Source organism: Benincasa hispida, chromosome 10, assembly GCF_027475165.1.
Source record: "Benincasa hispida cultivar pf3 chromosome 10, pf3_genome.v1.1, whole genome shotgun sequence".
NCBI classification, from domain to species: Eukaryota; Viridiplantae; Streptophyta; class Magnoliopsida; order Cucurbitales; family Cucurbitaceae; genus Benincasa; species Benincasa hispida.
This window is the reverse complement of record NC_143487.1, coordinates 34,708,618-34,726,877: the sequence shown is the minus strand read 5'-3', so window position 1 is coordinate 34,726,877 and position 18,260 is coordinate 34,708,618. Positions and strand designations below refer to the sequence as shown.

The 18,260-nt window shown below is 29.5% G+C and overlaps 1 protein-coding gene across 1 annotated transcript; it reads left to right on the top strand.

Moving 5' to 3' along the window:
- Nucleotides 1-14,336: 14,336 nt before the first annotated feature.
- LOC150033300 (BOI-related E3 ubiquitin-protein ligase 1-like) lies at nucleotides 14,337-15,776 on the top strand. Its single transcript, XM_090305605.1, has 3 exons — nucleotides 14,337-14,620; nucleotides 14,714-15,053; nucleotides 15,139-15,776. Exons 1-3 carry the CDS (start codon nucleotides 14,559-14,561, stop codon nucleotides 15,670-15,672), a joined length of 936 nt encoding a protein of 311 aa, XP_090161731.1. The 5' UTR covers nucleotides 14,337-14,558; the 3' UTR covers nucleotides 15,673-15,776.
- Nucleotides 15,777-18,260: the final 2,484 nt, after the last annotated feature.

Here is an 18,260-nt window from a genome sequence, read left to right as displayed (position 1 = left end):
ATGCAGGTGATTTATCCCATTTTGCTGACATTTTCGTTTTTAATATTCATGCATATTTTATCCAAGCATAATATTCATGCATATTTACTAACATTTTCTCTATATTTTTCTATATGTGTTTTAAAAGACTAATTTCGAAATTTCTGACCAAAATTTTAAAACTAGAAAAAGAAAAGTTAAAAGGATTGTAACGTATGTTGTTTGTCTTTGGAGTTTGGTTATAATTTCAAGACTATTTTTAAAAAATGAAAAATCCAAGTATATTTATTTTTAAGAAATTTTCAAAATAGAAAAATGAGGAAAATTATTTTTTTAAAAAAAATTTAATCTTCTTTCTTAGAGGCTGATAGAAGTATGTCAGTGATAGAAACTGATAGAAGTCTATGTGATAGACGTAGATAGAAATCTATCAATGTTTATCAGTATTTTTTTTTAATTTTTGTAAATAATTTGATATTTTTTCTATTATTGAAAATTTTTCTTATTTTTATTTATTGAGCTTAATAATGTGGGGAGATTAAGCTACCAATTTTTTATATTTATAATGGATAGAACAATAAGGAAAAAATCTGAAAAATATAGTATCTCTTTAAAATATTTGCAAATATGAAAATGTTGACCAGCCAACTTTTAAATTTTTTTCTAATTTTCAATTTTGTCCTCCTTATCTTGTTGCATGCCTTCTTCTTTCCTTGTTTTTTTTCATTTTTTTTATTTTCTTTCATTTTCTTTGATTTTTTCTTTCTTTCCTTGTTTTTAATTTTTTAATTTTCTTTCTTTTTTATTTTACTGAATTACGAGACTGAGTTTCAAACTCAAGACTTGAAAATGTCTAACTCATAAGTGACTTAACACCAATAAGTCAACCATCAAGTTTGATTATTATAATAAAACGTTAAATATAAATAGCAAATAAAAATGGATTTGAAAAAAAACTACTTTTTTTTAGTCCTCAAGTTTGCACATTTTTAGAAACATTTATTAAAAGTTTGAAATAAGAAACGATAATAGTTACTAAACAAGTTTATTTCTCAAAAAAATGTGAAATGAGAACGTTATCAAACAAGCCAATAGTTTTTTTTTTTCCTTTTTATAGGACTTAAAGAGTATGAAGTCTATCAGTAGTATCAATGACAATATATTATCATGGATAGTATGTTATCAGTGATACTATGATATCATGCTATCAATGAAAACTTTTTATGCACAATAAAAAAATCTCGATGAGTCATTTCATCTCAAATACTACATTACATAATACATAAATACTATTGGTGATATCATTTACATTAATAGCTATAGAAAGATATCACTGACAGTAGCTATCAATGATATCCTTTATGACTATCAATGTAGAAGGATATCATTCTATACCTATATACATCAATAACGACATACAAACACACTAAATGTATCAACAAATTAATCAAAAGACCCCGATTATTTACAAACAAATATGTGACTATCATCTTATACTTGACTATCATTGATAAAAACATATCAGTGATAACAACTGAAAGTCCATTTCTTAAATTGAAAGACTAATAGCAATATCACTAATAACAACTATCAATGATAGCAATTAATAGCACATTTCTCGAATTGAAAGTTATCACTAATAGCAGCTATCACTAATATTCACCTATGACAGAATCACTGTAGTAACTGATAGTAAGTCATAGTAACTAATAGCACATTTCCTAAATTGAAAGTTGTCACTGATAGTAGTATCACTGATTGCAGCTATCAGTGATAGCAATTAATAGCACACTTTTCAAATTGAAAGCTATCATTGATAGCACACTTCTCAAATCGAAAAGCTACCATTAATAACAACTATCAATAATAGCTACTGATAGCAACTATCAGTGAGTGATAGTCACTGATAGCACAATTCTCAAATTGAAAGCTATCATTAATAGCAGTTATCAGTGATAGCTCCTAATTCGAGAAAACCAGGAAGCAACGTGCAAAATGGTGGTTGGTCGTGAGTTTTTTGGTCTTTTACCATTTTTTATTCTATATATGCAATTATTTTATCCTTGTACTACATATTCTATTATTTTGGGCTTGAATTCCATTTATGCAACTAGCCCATCGATTTTTTATAGGAAAATATCGATTTATGCCTCTAAACTTTGATGTTGTATCAATTAAAACTCTAAACTAATAATGGTAACAATTTAGACCCTAAACTTTCATAAATATATCAATTTACTCTCTCCTCTAGACTTTCTTCAACCAATATCGTGTGGAACTTATAATCTAAGTCAATTAGACTCCTAAATTTTCATACGCCAATCAATTTATGTTACAAAAAAAAAAAGACTCTCTCGATGTTGGATACAACCGTTGGGAGTTAGATGGTCGGGAGAAAGGCTTTCTTCTGACGTTGTAAAATAGGCATTGGGAGTTAGTACATTCTTCTGACATAGTATAGTGGTCGTCAGAAGTTAATCTACATCTCTCGACACTCAATTCTTACACGTCGGGAGTTGGTACAAACTCTCAAAGGGTTCCGATGGCCCATAGGGAGATGGGTTCAAAAACCCATTTCTGATTTGCAATCAGCAGATTTGCTGAAATCGATTTAGGGCTAAAAATCACTCTCGATAGTCGCGCCTCTCCATCCTCTCTCTTCAACCGTCTCTATCTCTACTTCTCTTTGTCTTCGACCGTTTTTCTTTGTCTTCAATTGTCGTCGTTTCTATGCCGTCTTCGCCTCTCCGTTTCAGCCAAATCTAGCCATCATCGCCTCTCTTTAGGTAAGTTTTGCCTCCTCATTTAATTTCTTCATTTAATATGATTTTTTTTTTGTACGATTTAGGTTGTGGGGAGTTTTGTTTTGGTTGGAGTTTAAGCTTTGTGACTTTGTTGGGATTTAATCTAGTTTGGATTTTTCCCCCTTGTAGATTTGTTTTTTGGTGTGATTACTTTATGTAATAGCTAGTTCTTATGGTTGACTATCAATAATGTTCTATTTTTCTTTTATTTTATAATTGTAGGTAAATTTGATGCTTTGGAGGTACATTTTGGAGTCACGAGATCACAACATGTCATCACAGTTTCTCCTATATGTTTTTCAAGATATATTTTTATGGACCACTATCTATATGTAAACATTATTCTCTATTACACTTCTCTTTCTTTTTATGTAACAAAAAATATTATCGAACATTTTGTTTAATTTGAACGTATGTGCAAACTTTTGATTTGGTTAATTATTATTGATTTTAGGTTATGCAGATCAAAATTATATAAAAAAAATAATAAAAATACCAATGGAAATACTAAAAAAAACGGTCCTAATCTCTCGACAACATTGTTGAGAAATAAAGTAACTCCCGACGGGGTAAACCATCGTCGGGAGCTTATGTACAAAATCGATGTGGTGGATCATACTCCCAACGATGTTGTAACTTGTCAAGAGAGAATGCAACACTCGATGGCTTGTTGACATCGAGGGAGATAGAAACTCTTGTTGGCCTATATACACCGTCGAGAGTTGGACAAAAATCCTGACGGTCTGTTGATGTCGTTGGGAGATACGGACTCCCGACGGTGTATATTCTGTGTCGGGAGTTTGACCAAACTCCCGACGATAAGGCTTGAAGCATCGGGAGTAAGACTCTCGATAGGTTTTTCCTGACTATTCTCCTGATGACGCAACGTGCATCGGGAGATGCTCTCCCGATATGTTTTTAGCTATGTCTCAACAATTTTAGGCGTCGAAAAAAAATACTATTTTCTTGTAGTGTTAGACCTTTCATGCTAATTACTTATGAAAATCATCCATGCATTAATTCTCAAACACATGTAGACTTCTTCAAATGCCAATTTTACAAAATAGATGAGTCTCAAAAGGAAATTACGACTAAGAATCTAAATTAATTCATTTGTGAATGTTTAAGGGTGTAAATTAATTGATATAATTATAAGTTTTACATGAGATTTTTCCAAACGAAATGTAAAAGGGGGTGTAAATTGATACACTTAAAAAGACTAAAATTTAAATTGATACCATTTTTAAAATTTAGGGATGTGAAATGATATTTTCATTTTTTATATACATATGATAATTAGATTGACATAGGTATATATCATTCCTTTACAAAAGCTAAATTTTAACAAACAATTAAGTAAACCATTTAAATGTTAATCTTTTATCTAGAGATGACAACTATAGAAAATTCATGTGAAAGGAAAAACTTTTACCTAACAAAAGATATTAAGACCATAAATATGATTCAAACTTGTACAAAATAAAATAATAATGATCATTGGAACATGAGAGCATGCATGAGAAAAGGCAAGTGGTGGTATCAAATCTCTTCATTAATCTCTCTCTTTCACTTTTTGCTTTTCCATTTCATTTGGGTATTTATTTCTTAACATGGGTCCTCTTTTTCATCATTAAAATAATTATTATTTATTTGTGTTTGTGTGTGTGTTAAAGGTAGGGTTTTGATGGAGGGTCCCATGTTATCTTCTTTAAACTTTCAAGTAGAAAAAGCAAAGCCACTTTTATCAAAGGACCTCTTCAATCTACCTATCATTTAGTTTCCCACTCCCATAAAGCTTTTTCAACACTACACCCTTCACTTTGGTACTAATGTGATCTCTGTTTCTCCTCATGCTTACAATATAAATTTCTTCTGATCTTTTTCTTTTTATATATATAAATATTTTTGTATATGTAAACTCGAAATTAAAAGTGCTTGTCATGATGGTATTTGATCTGCCAAAAGTTTCCACATCTTTCATTTGAACCTTTTGAATTGTCCAAGGATAGAGCTTGGAAGTGGAAGTATTACTTATTAACCAAATTTGAAGGGAGAGGAGAAATTAAAGTTGAATTTAATAAACAAAAGGCAACAAATGGAGGTGTGAAGAAAAATTCACCAACTTTTTCAAAGAAAATTGATGGACATTGTTTTCTAATAAATTATTATTTTTTTGGAAAGTTTTGTGAAGGTAGGCCTCATTATCTGCCAAATGTTTGATTTGAAGTGAAAGGAAACAAATGGATTGAAAAAGTAAGAAGAAATAAACCCAATAAATCAAATTTCTTCATTCTTTCCTTCTTGGTGGACAAAAATATGTATCAATATATGAACAATTGGGGTCCAACATTGATATGAAAAGAATCATCATGAAATCAATATTTCTTTATTGAATTTTTATTACATGTTTTTAGTAGGAATTTGATTGGAAATTTGCAGGAAAAAAATAACTTCCAAAAATATTAGAGAAAAAATCTAAAACAAATATATACTTTGGGTTAATAACTATATATTCTCCATACTAACATGAAACTTTTACTTAACTGATATAAAGTATGCATTCTCAACTAAAAGGTAGTAAAGGTTTGAATTCCTTAATTTGCATTGCATATTGTTGAACTCAAAGCCAAGAGCATAACTCAATTACACATTCTCTAATAGGGGTAAGAGGTCTGACTCTCCATTCTACATTGTATATTGTTGAACTCAAAATAATAATAGTAATGATAGCCATGTTCTAAAATTTTACGTTTATAATTATTGGTTAACTAAGGCTCTGTTTGATAACCATTTTGTTTTTTTGCTTTTGGTTTTTGAAAATTAAGTCCATTTCATCTACATTTCTACAATGATGTACATTTTTTTTTTTAAAAGTAGAATGGTTGAATTCTTAGCCAAATTTCAAAAACAAAAACAAGTTTTTAAAAGCTACTTTTTTTAGTTCTCAAATTTTGGCTTGTTTTTTAAACTATTGGTAAAAAGTAAAACCAATGGTAAAAAAAATAGATAACAAAAGAAGAAATTTGGAGGTGGAAATAGTATCTATAGGTTTAGTTTTCAAAAACAAAAACAAAAAACAAAATGGCTATCAAATGGAGTGTCATGGCTACCAAACAGGATGTCATGAGGCGAAAGCGCGGTATTTTGTAATTTCAAATTTTTTGTGCACCGTCAAGTTACACTTAACCAGCCTACTAACTAGACCCAATTTTTGTTCACCGGGTGACTATGGCAAATCGAACACACCCTAGAAGGGGTTGTGTTAGGTCCTCACGACTAAAAGGAATGAAAGGTAGAGACACACTTGTGGAAATAACACTTTATTACTCGGTTATGAAAACCACAATTATAAAAGGGCTCTAACTCGCAAGACCAACTCTAGAAGAGTTTTATAATGTAGAGGATTCACTTTCGTTTACAAAATTCTCAAGTGAAAGCCTAAGACCTTTACAAATTTCAATCCCCATGTCTTGGCCTTCCAAGACATATTTATAGGTGAAAGGGAGCCTAAAAACGTGGAGGAAGTGGGGGAGTGGCCCAAATGGTCTAACCGCCTACTATCCATGACTTTAGGACTGTTCCACATGTCTTCACTCTTTCTTCCTCTTAGGAAGGAGACATGTCTACTCTTTCCCTCTTTTTAGCTCCCGCATTCCCACTTATTATTTTTAGGACACCACCACCTTTGGAAGTAGGTAACCACCATCCACCAATGTAGTTGCTTGTCCTTGGAAGTCTCCTACCTTTGGGAACCACCTTTCACATTTTGAGGAGCCTCCCACGCCTTCATGGAATTGAGTGCATCGACTGCACGTTGTCTACGTGTGATCGACAAGATGAACCTCGGTCACCAACTCCCACGGGTGCTGCCTTGCATGCCCGTGCCTCTGCTTGTCTGCTTGGTGCGTGCCTCAGGCACTCGTGTGCCCCTTTGGCGCATGCGCATGCCCAGTGCCGCATCCTTCGTGTGTGTGTTGTGCCCTATCTGGGTGGGACGTCGTGTGCATGCGCGTGCCTTGCGCACACACCTGCCGCGTTCCGTGTGATGCATGTCCACGCATGGAGCATGGGCCTTTTGCCCACATCGTACACCCTCCTTGGCTAACCTCATTGTCAGCTTATCCGTGTTGTTGCTCCTGGTGCTCGACTAACCTCCCTCGGCCAACCTTGTGCGCCAGCACACACGCCTAACACTCTTAAGCTTGGTTGCCTTAGCCAACCTCTTGTTGGCCTTAGGCGTGTTCTTTACCCATGGGATACGGCGCACCTACTGTGTCATGTGCTTCGATCTTGGGATTTGACATAAACTTTCAAGTTTGTGTCTATCTCATCCTAAAAAGTGTCTAATAAATAGGTCTTAAACTTTCGGTTTATATCTAATATAGGTTTTTAATATATTTAAAATTTGTAAGAACTAGTTAATGCCTATAAGATATAAAATAATTTTATGTCTAATGAGACTCTAAACTTTCAATTTCCATTTAGTATGTTTATGAATTTTAAAATTTTCAAATATATTAAAGATTTATTATATAAAATTTGAAAATTCAAAGTTCTAATAGATATAGAATCGAGAGTGTAAGGATCTATCACACATTTTAAACTTGAAAATTTATAACCTCAAAAACACATTTTAAATTTAGAGATCCGAATTAAATAGACACAAAATTTAAAAATTTATAAAATAAATTTATTATTATTATTATTGAGTTCAACCATATATGAGAAGGGAGAACTTTTGATCTCTTTACCGATAGTTGATATTTTATATAATTGAAATATGCCCTAACCTAGTATATTATAACTCCAATGACATCAATATCACTATCTTTTGATGTTATTTATAAAATTTAAAAAGCTAAAAATTTTCAACATATATATTTGATTGCTCATAGATTTTTCTTGTTACTTTTCTTAAATTGTTTGTAATTGGATTTTTCTTCCTAGATTTTTCTAGCCTAACAAAAAGTCTAGCAAGTAATAATTTTCTTTTTCTCTCTCCTTTCTTGCAAACAAAATTTCAAAAGAAAACATGGATGAGAGAGTGGAATCTCAATCATGGTTTTTGACCCACCAATCATGCATGTTTTTAATGTAAAATTAGCTCCTATTTTTTGCAATATATATTTAAAATTTTAGAAAAAAATATTACTTTCTTTTCTCCCATTATGGTGTCCAACACTCTAGCAAATTCATTGTATTATAATTTAAAATAAGAGTATAATTGGCATGTGCTTGAGTCTAGCATAATGTATTATTTGTATAGGATAAATATGGAAATCTAGATCTGCATGTACTTTGCAATATTATTCCCACTTACTCCATTATTAAAATCATACATTCAAACCATATCTTAACATATAATAGAGAGAGAACAAATCATATAATATTTCCATTTGCTCATCTAATCGTTATCTACAACTAATTTATTTCTTTAATAATCATTTAGTGATTTATCAATGTTAGTTGACATCGAAATAATAAACTACATCCCTTTGCAAAGAAAATTAAATAAATAAACCACCCATTAACTTTATATACATATATATATTCTTCAAAATTAAAATATATGCCTACTTGCTTAATTTCCACCCGTTTTAAGAATTGGTTTAAAATAAATAAATAAATAATACTTAATTTTCATTTCGTCTTTTAATTCTTAAATTTTGAGTTTCATTTCAATTGAGTTTTTAAGTTTCAAGATGTTATAATTTTATCTTTAAGGTCTGAGTTTTGTTTTAATTTAGTCCCTAGATTTCAAATTTTACACTTTTAACATCAATTTTCACTCAATATTCACTTGAATTTTGACATTCATGTCTATTAATTAATTAAAAATAATTATGAAGTGAAATTTTAAAATTGATTTCAATAGTGAAACTTAATGGATTATAATTCTTTTAATTTTGTAAAATTAATTAATAGACATTAACACTAAAGATGGAATGTGATATATAGTGAAAATCGAAGTAAAAATGTAAATATTTAAATCTAGGGACCAAATTGAAATAAAATTCAAAATTTAAAGTTAAAATTATAACAATTTGAAACCTATAGATTAAATTAAAATTAAACTAAAAATTAAAAGGCCAGAATTGTAACATTTGAAAGATAGGAACCAAATAATGGAAATTAAGTCCAAAACATAGGGACTAAAAAGTTTTTTTCCCCCTTGAACTAATCAATGTTAACTTCAAGAAATTCTAATGTTCTAGTTATAGTGAGTATAATTTAATGATAATTGACATATACTATTTATCTAGTAGTGGGATGTTTAAATTCTCATATCTCACCTATTATATTAAGAAATAACAAAAATCATACTCTTTTTCCCTAAAATTTATTTTTAGAAAAATTATGAAGTATCAAAATCTTATTCAAATCCTTTGAGAAAATAACACTTCTTCCAAGAATTATGCCAAAAAAACAATGGAATCTAATTCTCTTTTTTTTCTCCCCTACCCTTTATTCTTTTAAGAAAAACCTTCCATCTCTAGTGTTTTTTTTTTTTTCTTTTTCCATTTTTAGTTCACCTTCTATATTCCCTAGAGCTAACTTTTCTATTAATAGCATTATTAGAGAAGCTAATGAAAATTTTAAAAAGTAAAAAAATATCGTAAAATTTTACTTTTTCAATTTAACCTAGTACAAATATATATTATTCCAAATTTCTAATCACGTAAAGTACTATTCTCGAATATTAAAATAAAACTTATATCCAAATGAAAAAAACATATAATATTCTTTGAAGAGTATAATAGGTAATTTTATTTTCTAAATTGGGTTAAATCCAATAAATATTTATTTTTTTCAAAGGTTTAATATTGTGTGTATGTTTCTTTTTCAAAATGGGTGGTTGGATGTTAAGGAAATGACACAAATAGTTTTCAATATTTTTGAAACTTTGCATCCATCAATATTGGGATGTAAAGTGGGAAATTAAGAAGAGCAATAATAGAGGACTATAAAGAAAAAAAGAAAAAGAAAAGATGAAGATGGAAAAAAAATGGTGATGGGTGTGGTGGGAATCCTATAAGTCTTCATTTCTATTTTTCTTGTTTCATCTTTTTCAATGGTGGCATGGCAATGGCAATACCAAATAAAACTCCTCTTGTGTTTTTTTTTCATTTTCCCATCAATTGTCTTTTCTTTTGAAATTCCCTTTTTCCATTTTTGAAGCTTTCTTTTTTTGAGGAATTTGAGAAGATGTTGGACATCTTTGAACAAAGTTGGTGACTCTTCCATGTGACTCTCCCACTTCTTCAAAGAGTTATGTCAATTTCAATGGCTTTCCAAGATTAGGGTTTAAGAAATTCCATCTTCCTTTTTGGTAATAATATACTATTCAATTTCTAATGCTTCTCTTTTTCCTTGAATTCTTAACCAACTTTTATCCCTAATCCGTCCTAAATAAATGATCATAGGTTTAAATCCTTTTATCACATTATCTCGTTGTATTAAAAATAATATTCTTAAAATAAATTTTAAAAAAAAAACATTTCTTGAAGAGCTTGATAATAATAATTATTATTTTAGCCAAGCGTGGGGTCTATAACTACAATAAGAATACCCGTGATCCCGGACATGAAGTAGTTGAAGTTAATGATTTGTTTTCCAATTTTTTGTCTGTCTGTGTGACAAGTATGTAGGATCCGATCCACTTTAAACTATGGGGCCTGAGCCTGTTCTTAAAGCATAGGCATCTTGTACCAAATCCAACGTATAAAGAAGCCTAGGTCGATTCTAAATCTGCACCTATAGAATATAAAAAACCTTCCAAATCGTAAAATGAATAGTACGTAAAGAAAGGGCTTTTTGATCCCCGATTTGAGTCTCGTCTTTCAAAGTGTCCATTCCATTAATATGTTGCTCATTTGAATCTCTAACCTCTTAATTAGTGACATATGTTTGAATCAGCAAGAGTTATGTCTTGATTGTTGACGGTCTTCATTATTTTTCTTAGTATTACAACATTATTTTTCTTAGCATAATTTCTTACATCTGGATTGTTGACATATGTTTACCTCTATTTTAATAGAAAGATATAGGAACTAAAAAAAATCAAATCGAACATAGCACAATTGGTATTTAAATGTGCTAAAAACCACGAGATCTATAGTTCGAGTCCTCTTGCCCTCAATTATACTTAAAAAAACTCAAAAAAAAAAAAAAAAAACAGATAAGATGTTTTAATATTCAACAAATTCCATTATCTTAGTTATAATCCAATTTTGTAAATCTTAAAATGTTGAAAAATGACTTTGTATATATCTATGGTTACAAAATCATTTAAAACATATAGACAGAAATATAAGTACTATTTATAATATCATATCAGGCAGTTGGATGACTAAAACCTCTTTCCCATCTCCAAAATTAATAGAATAACAATGGATAAGTAATTTGCATAAATTTTCTTTCCATAACAATTTCAACTTTAGTTTTTTTTTTTTTTTTTTTTGAAAAATAAATTTGTTTTTTCTCAATTTCTTACTATCTTTTACCCATTTCTTTATTCAAGGTAAAAATAGATAATAAATTTAGAACTAATTTATTTGAATTATAGTCAAACTACCAAGTTTTAGTTTGGAATAGTAACATACTATATATATAAATATATATATATATATATATATATATCATAAAGGAAAATGGGAAAATAAAATGCATTACACGTACATTTTTGTTTAGGAAAGGCCAGACATAAAAGCGTGTAAATAAATATAGTAAATTGACAGAGAAAGATAGTAAAATTATTCTAGCAATTTTTTTTTGGAAAATGCAGCATTTTGTTTGCTTTGATAAATAAATTCATTGAATCTTTTTTTTTCTTTTGTTTTTTTAGGTAGAAATTCATTGAATCTAGAACTAACAAGTTACTGCAAAGTAAGTATTAATTAATCTTAGATTAAAGAAATAATGTACATAAAATACGGGCTGCTAAATTTATATCACATGGTTAATCTTTTAAAATTCTAATTGGTCACTCTACAAGAAGATTATTAAAAAGATTAATAGAAAATTTGGCGTATTATTAAGTTATTGTTTTATAGTTAAAATTATAAGCTACAAATTGTTCCAATTGTGTTAAATATAGGTTTTTAATATTAGAAAGAGAATATCTAATAAAATTTTCAATTTTCAATTTTGTATTTAATGGAATTTTTTTATATTCGAAATTTTTAAATAGCTATGAATCCGTGAGACTTACAATTAAAAAGTTTTGGTATTGTCACAAAATTTATTTTTTGTAGAATAAATATAGGATTTATTTTTTTAAAATGTTAAAGTATGACTGAACATTGAAAATTTATTAAACCCAAAATTGGAAGTTAAAAATCTAACTATTTTACACAACCGTATAAATTCAATATTGTTTTATTAACATATTTAAGTAAGCAAACATATTACAACGATAGATTTATTTTCACAAAAATTGTAATAAACGAAAAATTTGGAAAGATTAAAGGCAAATTGAAAAAAAAAAAAAAAAAAAACAAATAAAACATTGACAACCTCCTCATACACTTTACTTCAAATCATAGTATTAAATTTTTGTCAATATTTCTATCAATATTTATACGTTTTTAGGGATTCAATATTCACATGAGTATTGAATTGATATTTCCATTATATTGTATAAAAATCAATGAAATATAATAATTTAACAACAAAATACCACTAATGTAAATATTATATATATATATATAATAGATCTGTTAATTTGTTCAAAAATTATAAAATATCTATTTACTAATTTACATTTAGTTTTTATTTTTTATTTTTTATTTTTTATTTTCATAATTTATTTTTCTAAAATATTCATCAAAATCAAAATTTTATTTAAGACGTTGATATTTTCGTCGATATTGACATTTTAAATTTGACTTAAAATATAAATTGAAATGAATGATTTTAGAGGGAAAAAGTGATAAAAATTAGGGATACATGGGTTAGGTTGGGTTGGGTTGGATTGAGAGTATTGTTTGGACTAGTCCAAAATTTCGGGTTAGTTTGATTGACAACCTTTTCCATGAACTCTTAAAATTCGTGTTGGATTGGATTGGGCGGTTAGGTTATAATTTATTTTTTTATTTTTAATAAAAATATGTAAATTTATATACTATAACTAATAATTAAAATCTCATAAAATTCAAATGTTAAATACTAAATATCTATGATATTTATTACAAATTTTAAATAAAGGTAAGTTTCATAACAATTTAAAAGAAAAATATTAAAAATTCACAAATTAATCCATATAAAGCAATCGAACTTTAGGAATATATATGTATATATATATATATATATATATTACTAATATATATAAAATTAGAGTTGGATTGGATAAATCCAAATTTTTTTAGCCAAACCTAAAATACAATCAATAACAAAACTAACTCAATCCAATATTTATCTTTTGGGTTAGATAATTCGGATGGTTCGAATTGTTGATTTATTTGAATATCCCTAATAGTCATAAAATAAAATAAAATAAAATTAGAAAAAAAGGGGAACAATAGATTCTGTTTGTGATGGGGCATTTGCCGGGTGAAGTGAAGGTTTTTTGGAAGAAGAAGTCAAATGATTTTATGATTGACTTTTACACACCATGTTCTGGTGTACCTGTCCCACACCTGATTCCTCCTCCCATGCCTCGATTTGACCCATTACTCCAGATGGTCCGTACGCACTCACCTGACACAACCTCTCCTTATTTAAATTATGTTTTCTAATTAAAAATATATATATATTGCAACAAAACAGGGAAACTGCTCAGAAAGTTTTTTAATGGGTCCTACTCTTTTTTATTTATATATATATCTTTTCTTAATTTTTGCACTCCGAATTGCCTAACATTGGTTCCCACTGACGTGTCATTTAGGGCTCAGCTGTTGTTAACAAAAAAAGATCTCTCAAATACCACCACCATCATTTTTTTTCATTTAAAAAAAAAAATTTCGATTCCCACGTGCCAGCCCTCTGGGGCCCACTTCTCTACACGATTTCTACCCCACCGGACCTCGACTTCCTGCTCACGTGGCAAGTCTCGTCGTATTTATTTACCTTCTACAAGGCTGCCACGTGGCTGCTTTTACTGCCGAAAAAATCACAGTTCTTTCTTTTCGCCCACGTAAAGTAAGAAGCGTTAAACTGTGACATAATAATAACAATAATAATTATTAATTATTATTATTGAAATTAATTATTATTATTGAAATTATCTGAACGTTTCGATTTAGTGAAACGTACCACACGGATACGGTGGTGGTGAAAGTGAAATACCATAACTGCCCTTCGAAAAGTTCGTCCTGACTCAGGAGATTAATTATTATTACTAATAATAATTTAAAAAATATATATTGGAAAAAGAAACTGTGGCTGGCTCAGGCTGGCCTGGAATATTATTAATAAAATTAACTTGAAAAAAAGAAAAAACAAAATCCAGTACAGAAAAAACTGCCACACCCCATGTGGTTTTCCTAATTGGTTAAAGTTTCTTTTTTCCTTAAACAAATCTTTATTTATTTATTTTTCTTTCTAAATTCATTTGACTTTATTTCTCTCTCTTCTAAAATCCCAAAACAAACCCAATGGATTTGAATTAAAACCCTAATTTTCTCCCTTCCTTGTCGCCACCTCTATTTCATGCTCTTTTATTTTATATATATATCCCTTTTTCTCTCTATTAAGCAAGAAACTGTTGAGAAGATATCTCTCTAAACTCACAAGAAAAGCAAAGAAGAACGAAACCAACTCAACAGGAAAATTTTCATGGCAGTTGAAGCACGGCGTATGAATCTTCTACCTTCTCAGTTCATCATCCCCAACAACAGGTTCATACATACCTTTATTCATCTCTTCTTTTTTTCAATTCTTTCCTCTGAGACTCTATCTTTTCTTAAATGGGTTCTGTTTTGTTTTCTCAGAGATTTCATCAAACAGAATCAAGGAATTGTTGATATCTGTAATAATCATAATAAAACGAACACCCAGATGGCTCCGGCGACGGAGACGCCCGGATTATTGCCTTACGCGGCGCTTCCACCGGAGACTGTGAATAATTTTGCGATGTACGATTGGGGAAAAGCAGAGAGTGGACTGACATCGAATAACTTCCCGACGGTCGCTCCGAGCCGGAAGCGAACGAGACGATCGGTTTATGATGAACCGGGGGGTTCATTCCCTGGAAGGCTATTGGATGAAGAAATCATCAACTCCCACATTCAGCAACAACAGAGTGAAATCGATCGGTTCATTGCAATCCATGTAAGTCCCTCGTAATTTCCTCTTGATTGGTTTTGAATGAAATGATGTGATGAAATTAAACTGGTTTTGTTTGATGAAATTACAGAGGGAGAAGGTGAGAATGGAAATGGAGGTAAGGAAGAAACGGGAATCAGGAATGTTGGTGAGGGCAATAGAGGAAAGGGTAGTGAAGAAATTGAAGGAAAAAGAAGAAGAAATAGAAAGAATGGGGAAATTGAATTGGGTATTGCAAGAGAGAGTGAAACGGCTGTGTATAGAGAATCAAGTATGGAGGGATTTGGCAGAGAGCAATGAAGCCACCGTCAATTCTTTAAGGAGCAATTTGGAGCAGGTGATGTTGGCCGCCAATAATAACGTTGTTGCAGCGGCGGAGGAGGCAGAGTCGAGCTGTGGGAGTACAAGTGATTGTGGAAGGAGGGGGGCGGAAGAGGAGGAGGAGAGCGGCGGCGGTGGTGGTGCCGGAGGAGGGCGGTGCCGGAAATGTGGGGCGGGGGAATCGAGGGTATTGGTATTGCCATGCAGGCATCTTTGTTTGTGTACAATGTGTGGGTCCACACTTCACACTTGCCCTGTATGTAATTCTGCCATTAATGCCAGCGTCCATGTTAATTTTTCTTAGAATTCATATCTCAACTACAAAAACAAACAAACACAATTCTTTTCTTTCTTTCTTTCTTTCTTTTTTTTTGGGTAGAAAGAAGTATTCTCTCTCTTTTTTTTTTCCTTCCTAATTGTTGTGATTATTGTGCTTATTATTTTTATTGTCGATAGATATTTTTTAAACAAAAAAAACATATCGTAATTAAAATTTTAACCAAGTTTCAATAAATTTAAAACTTATAAAAGTGGTGTCTTCAATTTTTATAAGAGATAAGGAGAATAATATATAATTTTGAATTTGAGGGGCGTATGGAAATATTTGACATAGATTAAAAAGCGTGTGGTAAAATAGATTGGAATGGGTTAAATAAAGAAAGATTAAATTAAAAAAGTATAAAAAAGAGGGGAAAAAAACGGAAGGGTGAAAAAGTGGAAAAGAGGTTAAAAAGGAAAGAGCGGGGGCCAGGTGGAAGGTCAGACGTGGGAGATGGGTCTGACAGCGGGGGAGTGGGGACCACCACGTGTGAACAGAAGAAATTTGGAGGAGTTTATTATTATTGTTGTAAAGTTGGGATTCAGTTACTGATAAAAAGAATGGGGCATGCTGACACCCTACTTTCTAGCGGGGAATTTAACGTAATAGTAAATGGTAATAGTAATTTATTATAACTCCACGTCTATTTTTTTTCTTTAACCTTTAAAATATCCCTATCAATTCTTTTAAAAATGGGAAAAAAAACATTCAATCAAAATGTGAAAATCTCAATTTCGTGGTTTTTTTTTTTTTTTAAAAAAAAAAAACTAGGTTTAAATTCTATTTTAATTATTGATTTTTAAATTTTATTCTATTTTTATTCCTAAACGTTTGTTTTAAGTGCTAAAACATGGTAATTATTATTATTATTATTATTTAAAAAATTAAGCTTATGATACTATTTCTACCTTCAAGTTTTTATTTACACGAAAGGCTTAAAAAATCAACCTAAATTTTGAAAATTAAAACAAAATAGCTTTTAAAAAGTTGTTTTCTTTTAATTCAATCATTTTACATAAGAAAAATGCAAATCATTGTAAAAAATATGGATGTAATATGCTTAATTTTCAAAAACAAAAATTAAAAATCAAATGGTTACCAAATGAGGCATAAACTTTTAAAAAGTGTTTATTTTAGTTTCTACTATTAAAATTATGTTAACTATTCAACAAAAATTTTTAGGAGCTTGTAATTTTGTATGTGACTGGACTCTAGATATATGGAGCAAGATGAAGGTGAAATTAAAATGTTAACAATCAATATGTCAAAATACTGAAAGACCAAAATTTTGAACTTAGTTAACTTATTTTGTAGTATAATTATCCAAAAATACAAGTCATCCCATTCTTTTGTTAGAGAGTTAACAAAATCTTAATATATTAGGGATCGAAATAAAAAAAAAACTTTTTAAAATTTTAGGGACTACAACGAACATTTTCAAAAGTTTAGGAACCAAAGTAAAACAATATTCAAAATTTAAAGATGAAAATGAACACTTTTAAAAGTTTAGAGAAAAAAATAGAACATTATTTAAAGTTGAGAGGCCAAAATAAGATTTAAACCAACAAGTTATAAGCAAATTGAATTAAGTATTTTTAATTAATAAATAATTTTATACTTTCTCACCAACCAGTGTTCAAAAAATTTGATGACGGGAAAAAATCGATCAACCCAATCCACCAACCCGTGCGTTTTGGATTGAGTTATCAACTCATTTGGATTGGTTTGGTTCAAATAAATAAAAAAGTTTTGGGTTGGGCTGGTTTAAGAGTTCACCTAAAGTAACTCAAACCAAAACAAACCTACATGAACTTATTATTTACTTTAAATTGTATTTTTTAAAACTTATGATATAGTTATATATACATATATTTATTTTTATTTATTTAATTTCATTATTTTTAGATAATTTATTTTCTAACCACTCATAAAAATTATTTTTTAGTACTTTCGAAAGAAAATTTGAATTATATAAATTGAAATTGAGTTGTTAATATTAATTTAATATATAAAAATAATTAAATCAAATTTTTATATATTAACATTTTACTTATTTTTAGAACAAAAATTTAAATAAATAAACCGAGTAACCCGAACCAATCCAACCCTAATATTTCATGGTTGAGTTGGATTTGGATCATTTTCAATAAAAGTTATTTGGTTTGAAGAAATTTACAACCAAACAATTGAGTTTTAGTTATAAAGTACTTCAACCCAACCCACAAACACTCATATCACAAAAAAAAAAAAAAAAAAAAAAAAAAACTTACATTTTATTAATGAATTAAAAAATGCTTATTATTTATACAAAGTGATTGAAGATATATCAATTAAGACCTTATATCAATTTTGAGTAAAAAAAAAACTTTGTAATTTACACACTACATTATTTTTCTAGAAAAATATTGTGTGAAACTTGTAATTTATTGATTAAAATTTCCTAAACTTTCGTATCTAAATTAATTTAGAGTATGAATGAGAATCTCCATCCACAATTATCCATACATCAACTATAATTTAGAATTGTTTTGAGTTAATTTAGAATTATCCCTTAATAATATAGGTCTGACTTT